The following is an 8,278-nucleotide window of genomic DNA, read 5'->3' as shown; positions in this document are numbered from 1 at the left end:
GAGTAGTACACAGCGTTGTACGAGATCTTCAGTTTCTTGGCAATTTCTCGCATGGAATAGCCTTCATTTCTCAGACAAGAATAGACTGACGGGTTTTAGAAGAAAGGTCTTTGTTTCTGGCCATTTTGAGCCTGTAATCGAACCCACAAATGCTGATGCTCCAGATACACAACCAGCCGAAAGAAGGACAGCTTTATTGCTTCTTTAATCAGAACAACACTCTTCAGCTGTGCTAACATAATTACAAAAGGGTTTTCTAATGATAAATGAGCCTTTTTAAATGATAAACTTGGATTAGCTAACACAATGTGCCATTGGCACACTGGAGTGATGGTTTCTGATAATGGGATAATATTCTGCCGTTTCCAGCTACAATAGTCATTTTCAACATTAACATTGTCTACACTGTATTTCTGATCAATTTGATGTTACTTTAATGAACAAAAAAATGAGCTTTTCTTTAAAAAACAAGGACATTTTTAAGTGACCCCAAACTTTTGAACTGTAGTGTATATTTAGTTAATATTTAAAAAAAAAAAAAAATGTTATTTTTTTTTTTTGGGGGGGGTTAGAGGCCTAAGAGAACGCTTACCGCTTATGTCCCTTATGCCTGGAACCTTCCCTGCTCTGACTTATCTAAGGGGGATTCCAGAGAACATCACCATGGCAACAGATCTGTATAACAAATAAATAGTGCAGATTTACATTTTATATGTCAATTTGTATGAGTAAAATGTATACCACAGGGATAAGACACAGAAAACGCTCACATAATTCATTGTTATTACAGGTTAACATAGTGTTAAAGCTAAATCCCATGGGACAATTAGAACACCCCAGTGTCGCATTGCTCTTTACTCTAGTGTACTTTTTTCATTTGTACAGTTCAACACTTAACAAATAGTCAATTTCCCCCTCTGATAAATAATGTACAAACACCACCTACTTGATTAAGTAACCATTTACACCAGTGCACAAGACTGTGCTATAATGGACACCCAGTTTCCATTAGCAGTTATTTGAATCACTTTGGGTCGAGTGCAACTGTAGAACACTGGGGGCCTCAGGGGCAGCATGCACCCTGACTCTGGAGGAGCGGGACCTCCTGTAGGCCACCATCAGGGCAGCCAGGAGACAGACAGCAGCACTGACCCCCAGGACTGCAGCCAACGTGGTGTCTGTACTGACCCCTGGTTCTGCACAAGTAGGGGCAGGGTCAAAGGTCAGGCTCGGGTCAGGGATTGTGTTCTGATGTAACAGGGGATCGCTGAGGGAGAGAAGATAAGAAAATAAACACTTTATTTATACTGATAAATAAATTATGTATTGCGCTCTGAGAAAGTGAAAGACCACTTAAAACTTGATTGAAATAACAACATTGCAAGTTCATATTGTGCCATACCAAAGATACTGAAATACTTCGTACTCAGCCATACTCACTTCTCAGTAGTCACTGTGCCTTTAGTAGAGGCAGCTGGAGAGTGGGGGTCCTGGTTGTCGATGGAGAGACCAATGTCAGGGTAATAACACAACCTCTTGTCAGGACATGCAACTAGCCCCATGTAACCTGTCACCTGAATGAATGAGAAATCATGTCAAATCATGGTAGAATCTAATGGCCAAAAAGGCAAAATCGGTGTATGCTCAAAAGTTTACCTCAATGGTGCTTCCTACTGGGCAGTCCAACCATTCAGAGCCAGACACCTGTATCTGATACCGGTTCAGCCCAGTACACCTGTGTCTATAACAACGCCCCACCACAGAGTCACTGACGGACAGGGAGACATTCTGACAGAGAGAGGAGATGTATAGAAAATAAAATAAATGGGTAGGTGTCACCTTCATACACTTTTTCACAAATATATGCGGTGTGAGTCCACGTAAAATGCACACACACTGACCTCTCTGCTCAGGTTAGAGAAGAAGCATCGGCTGTCTATACGGTACAACTCTCCACTCCACTCTGTTTCAGTCTCTCTCTCATTCTCCTCTTTCCAGCACTCACTCTTAGGAAAACACAGAGAGAGAAGTAAAGAGGGAGAAGTTCAAATAGAGAGAGAAGGTGAAGCTGAGGAAGAGTGTTTGAAATACTGTTTTGTCATGGAGAACAGAGTTCAGGGAAACGGTCAAACTGAAGTAAATAAGTATGCAGAAGACCCACCATTAGAGGTTTGTAAATGCGGCACCCATCCAGGTGAGCGTCAGTCTGGCACTCCCCCTTGTGGCGGTGAAGATAATGACACCCTAAACCACTGAGCGATGGAGAACACAAGTCAAACAGAGAATGAGGTAGAGGACCTGGACAGCTTTAGACAAGTGGTGGGATATTCAAATAAAATAATAACACTACCTGCCTGTGCAGAAAAATGAGGAGGAGTTGTCATGGCAGGTGGACAGTAATCCAAACATTGCTCCCTCACCTACGAAAGATACACAAACAATAATTGACTACGGCCATTAATCAGGTACACTCAGAATCACTCACACCACACGATATTCCTCTCTTACACTCTTTCTCTTTGACAGATATATTCTTTCTAAACCCCTTATCTGTTTGGTTCAGTTATATCCGTCTCAATGGACAGGCGGGTCCCTCACCCTTTCCCCACACCAGGCCCTGTGCTCGGCTGTGGTTGACAGAGTACCAGCCCGTGTCCTGTAGGGCGGCCAGGGTGACCGGGTCGACACGCACCACAGCTGGATCCCCCAGGGCTGCAGCCATGATGGAACCCTGTAGCACCCTGGACTCCCAGTGAGAGGACAGACCACTAGAACCTACATCCTGGGAGATGGGGAGAGGAGTGGAGAAAGAGAGAGGGAGGGGCAGAGTGTGTGTTAAAGAGCAGGGGAGAGAAAGAGAGAGATTTAGAGAGATAACTGTGAGAAAGGAGTTATGGGTAACGAGGTAGATAGAGAAAGGTAAAGCACAATATAATATATATATAATATGAATAAAGTGTGAGAGTCCAGTATTTCATGAGTGTGACTACAGTGCCTATATTTCTGCACTACTATATATTGTGTGTTAATGGCTCATGGCAGGGTCCGTACCAGGTTCTCCAGTGGTCCTCCCAGGTCAGGGTCAGTAGATGACAGGTGTTCCTGCAGGGCTCTGATCACTGATTGGGTGTAGATCCTGACCTGACCTGTCTCATCTGTATTAGTCACCTGACCCCGGGGGGAGCAGCCCATCCCAGCTACACAACACAATAAGACAACACAGAATCACATAACCACACAACACAACCGAGTATAACTCAACCACACAACACAATCGAGTATAACTCAATGACATAACACAACCGAGTATAACTCAATCACACAACACACAAACAAACCCACAGCAAAACAAAAACAGATACCTTTACAACAGAGAGAGAAAAATCTAAAAATCTAACCTAAAAGGATTGGACAAAAACACACTCTTAAGTAACACAATAGAATATAGCCTTATAATACAAATGTAATATACCAAATGATAACACAAGCAAGGTTACTGACGTTGTGAGTAGGAGCAGTCTCTCCAGGTGCTGAAGAGTTCTTTGGAGAAACCAAATGCATGGAACAACTCATGGATCACTGTCTGGAGAAAAGGAGATGCTAATTATTTTTACTTATAAATATATACATATATACATATATATATATATATATATCTCACACACACACACAATTACAATTATTTTACCTGCACAGTGCCTTGGTGGCTATATCCCTCCCCAGTCAGTCTGTCCCTACAGATGACCACCACTCCAGCCAGAGGTCGACCCTGGGAGTCAGTCTGGCAGTGCACTGCATAGGCCAACACACTGGGCTGGGATATATGAATAGCGAAGAGGAAAGAGTGATACATTGACAGTCAACGTATTTTATGACCTGAGTTCATTACTGATCGTATTGCTTTTCATTGGTGAGGGTATGCTGGTAAGGATATCTGCTGATCTTAGATCTGTACCTAAGGACAACCAGAGCTATGTTGACAGTCACCAACTAAGTTGATTTACATGGAACATAACATGGTCTCCGCTGTGACCCCTCACCTCCGCTCGACACTTGTCGGTGCTCTGCGCGTGGAGGTAAAGTAGGAAGTCAGTGTCAGGAAGTCCCGCCCCCTCAGGCCTTATCACAGTCATGGTTGGTGCATCAGGCTCTGAGTACACGGAACAACCCCTCAGGTGATCATCTGGGATCTGTCAATCAATGGTGGTGCATCCTCACTGGCAGGTCATGATTTCCATCAAAGGACTAATATTAACACAGCATCTCCCTTTCTGTGTGATATGAGAGAGGGTTCAGATGCTGCTACTCACAATGACATCCAGACAGGTCTCCGTCCTGTAGTTCTCATTGGCTCGGCCACACCTGCGGAAATGGAAATCTTTGATTGGTTGAAATGATTCACCGACCAATAACAGTAGAAAATCCAATATACTGTATCAGAAAGTCTAAGACAAGAGAAACATACTGTATAAACAGAGACAGTATTTTACTATGTAAAGAAATGGAAAAATACACACATATAGCTAGGTATACAGTTGTAACACACAGACTTGTTATAGTTGGCAGCGCTGGTGTTCCGCCATATGAACTTGCAGTACTTGTTGATGTTTCTGCTGAGCAGCAGATGACCAGGGACTCTGTTTACTGTCGGGACAGCAAGTATTAAATTATCAGTGAAATACTTAGTTATCCCCACATGATTACATCATTACATTGTTATTACACACAAACGTGACACAAAAGTCACAAAGACTCAGTCAAAGACACACACAATAAAAGTTCCTACTGACAAACATCCACACACAATAATGTTCCTACTGAGAAACATTCACACACAGTAGATACACTGAACAAAAATATAAGAGCAACACGTAAAGTGTTGGTCCCATGTTTCATGAGCTGAAATAAAATATATCAGACATTTTTCGTACAGACAAAAAGCTTATGTCTCTAAACTTTTGCGCACAAATTTGTTTACATTCTTGTTTGTGAGCATTTCTCCTTTACCAAGATAATCCATACACCTGATAGGTGTGGCATATCAAGAAGCTGTTTAAACAGCATGATCATTGCACAGGTGCAACTTGTGCTGGGGACAATAAAAGGCCACTCTAAAATGTGCATTTTTGTCACACAACCCAATGCCACAGATGTCTCAATGTCTCAAGTTTTGAGGGAGCGTGCAATTTGCATGCTGACCAGCAGGAATGTCCACCAGAGCTGTTGAATGTTCATTCCTCTACCATGAGCCGCCTCCAATATAATTTTAGAGAATTTGGCAGTACGTCCAACTGGCCTCACAACTGCAGACCACGTGAATGGCATCGTGTGGGAAAGTGGTTTGCTGATGTCAAAGTTGTGAACAGAATGCCCCATGGTGGTAGTTGGGTTATGGTGGCAGGCATGAGCTACGTACAATAAACACAATTGCATTTTATCTTTGGCAATTTCAATGCACAGCGATACCGTGAAGAGATCCTGAGGCCCATTGTCGTTCCATTCATCCGCCGCCATCACCTCATGGTTCAGCATGATAATGCATGCCCTATGTCACAAGGATCTGTACACAATTCCTGGAAGCTGAAAATGTCCCAGTTCTTCCATGGCCTGCACACTGGCCAGACATGTCACCCATTGAACATGTTCAGGATCGGTGTGTTCCAGTTCCCGCCAATATCCACCAACTTTGCAAAGCCATTGAAGTGGGACAACATTCCACAGGCCACAATCAACAACCTGATCAATCAATCAATCAAATGTATTTATAAAGCCCGTTTTACATCGGCCGATGTCACAAAGTGCTGTACAGAAACCCATCCTAAAAGCCCAAACAGCAAGCAATGCAATGGAGAAGCACGGTGGCTAAGAAAAACTCCCTAGAAAGGTCAGAACCTAGGAAGAAACCTAGAGAGGAACCAGGCTCTGAGGTGTGACCGGTCCTCTCCTGACTGTGCCGGGTGGAGATTATAACAGAACATGGCCAAGATGTTCAAACGTTCATAGATGACCAGCAGGGTCAAATAATAATAATCACAGTGGTTGTAGAGGGTGCAACAGGTCAGCCCCTCAGGAAGTAAATGTCAGTTGGCTTTTCATAGACGATCATTGAGAGTATCTCTACTGCTCCTGCTGTCTCTAGAGATTCGAAAACAGCAGGTCCAGGACAAGGTAGCACTTCCAGTGAACAGGTCAGGGTTCCATAGCCGCAGGCAGAACAGTTGAAACTGGAGCAGTAGCATGACCAGGTGGACTGGGGACAGCAAGGAGTCATCATGCCAGGTAGTCCTGAGGCATGGTCCCAGGGCTCAGGTCCTCCGAGAGAGAGCGAGCGAGCGAGAGAGAATTAGAGGGAGCATAGTTAAAATTCACACAGGACACCGGATGAGACAGGAGAAATACTCCAGATATAACAGACTGACCCTAGCCCCCCGACACAAACTATTGCAGCATAAATACTGGAGGCTGAGACAGGAGCGGTCGGGAGACACTGTGGCCCCGTCCGGACAGGGCCAGACAGACCCTGTCAACTCTATGTGAAGGAGATTTGTCACACTGCATGAGGCAAATGGTGGTAACACCAGATACTGAATGGTTTTCTGATCCATGCCCCTACCTTTTTGTTGTTATCTGTGAGAAACAGATGCATATCTGTATTCCCAGTCATGTGAAATCCATAGATTAGGGCCTAATAGAATTATTTCAATTGACTGATTTCCTTATATGAACTGTAAATCTTAGAAATTGTTTCATGTTGCGATTATATTTTTGTGCAGTACAGATCCACTCAAACACACAGCACACAGAGACACACTCCTCTCCTACCTGACAGCAAGTTGGACACGATGCCCACAGCCTCTCTGACTGCTGGCTCCAGTCTCTCGCTTTCCACCTGAGACAGGGCGGGGCTATCCCTCGGAACCCAGGTGTGGATCCTGATTGGCTGTGGATGGTTTGTGGGTGGAGCCAGCTCTCTTGTGCGCTTCCTGTGGTGTCTCTGGGATGAAGAAAGTTGAAGCGCAAATGAAGGAATTTGAAAAGGATTAGCTGTGTCCTCTGAAGCAGTAAGTCGAGTCTGATGCCCAACATTGTTACTGGCCGTCGTTTTAGGGTGAGGTCCGTCTGGATCCGTGGGTGCGGTGACCACTGTGACCGACTGCTGAACCTCATCAAAGATACACTTCTCCAGAGCACCGGGGAGCCATATGACCACCACCACCATCCAAACCCACGGCCTGCTGAGGGAGGGGGGTGAAGGCATAATCATAGCCCTTCCACAGGAGCCGCCCCTCCACAGAGGCCTCATCTCGGGGAAGAGATCACAGAGACGGATCTGTTGGACTGACATGACATCAGCAGTAGATCTAACAGCTACGAGCTTCATCCCGCAACTAGCCATTTATATGAACAATTTGGACTTTTACTTTTAATGTTACAGATTTCTATTATAGGTCTACATTGTTCATATAAATGGTCATTTGAATGGCTAGTTGCAGGACTAAGATAACATGCTACAAGATAATCCTAAATTAGTTGTTTAAAAAACATTTGGGATTAGAGGTGATTTTAGAGGGAAATCCAAATATATCTTTGGAAAACTACTGCATTTCAGCAGTCCACTTGGACACTATTGCGCAATAATGCTGTTGCCTTAGTAACTGTATTCACTCAAACATGTATAAATGGTGAGTCAATATACAACTGAAGTATTGACTGATGTAGATAATGACACTTGAATTAATCAGAGTCTGACCTGTTTTTCACTAGAGGAGCCCGTTTCAGACTGCGTAATGAGTCTCCATAACTTTTCTACACAACTTCATGAAAAGGGGTAAGCCTAAATCAAAGTTTTTCAATTCCCCCTTGCTATTAGTCAAAAAGTACTGTATAGTGGACCACTTTCTCCTCTGCTATTTTAAATTCATCTAGACAATTTGAACTCCCCACTGAATCGGTTCCGTTTCATGAATCGGTTCTAATTACCTGGGAACTCCGTGTCCAGCCTCGCGCCGACCCCATCAAAAATTGAGTGCAGAATTTTCTAAATGAAATTACATTCCTCAACATACTCATCAGTCTTCTTCTGTAAATGTAATGGCTTTTCCTCCCGACTCACCTTCACTCTTCTCCTAACGGTGCAAGTTGCAAGCGACCAAACAGCTCTCCACCATTGACACCCAGGTATTTAAATGTACTTTGTCGTCATGGCGCCCCGGGGCTCTTCTCGAGAGACTGATGTGACATGTCTTTGATACATTCCCAGAAGACAGAGGACAATGGC

General features: G+C 44.0%; 1 protein-coding gene across 1 annotated transcript; it reads right to left on the bottom strand.

The window, feature by feature from the left end:
- Positions 1-655: 655 nt before the first annotated feature.
- Positions 656-7,381, bottom strand: LOC135572709 (ciliated left-right organizer metallopeptidase). The gene is made up of 15 exons (XM_065021138.1): positions 7,046-7,381; positions 6,823-6,967; positions 4,551-4,644; positions 4,311-4,362; positions 4,041-4,190; positions 3,689-3,814; positions 3,502-3,583; positions 3,052-3,155; positions 2,599-2,782; positions 2,351-2,420; positions 2,162-2,252; positions 1,902-2,006; positions 1,657-1,788; positions 1,441-1,574; positions 656-1,267 (listed from the first exon to the last, which is right to left on the bottom strand). The coding sequence occupies exons 1-15, from the start codon at positions 7,379-7,381 to the stop codon at positions 1,009-1,011; spliced, it is 2,064 nt and encodes a 687-aa protein (XP_064877210.1). The 3' UTR covers positions 656-1,008.
- Positions 7,382-8,278: the final 897 nt, after the last annotated feature.

This window comes from Oncorhynchus nerka, linkage group LG8, assembly GCF_034236695.1.
Source record: "Oncorhynchus nerka isolate Pitt River linkage group LG8, Oner_Uvic_2.0, whole genome shotgun sequence".
Taxonomy (NCBI): Eukaryota; Metazoa; Chordata; class Actinopteri; order Salmoniformes; family Salmonidae; genus Oncorhynchus; species Oncorhynchus nerka.
This window is presented reverse-complemented; position numbering and strand designations above follow the sequence as displayed.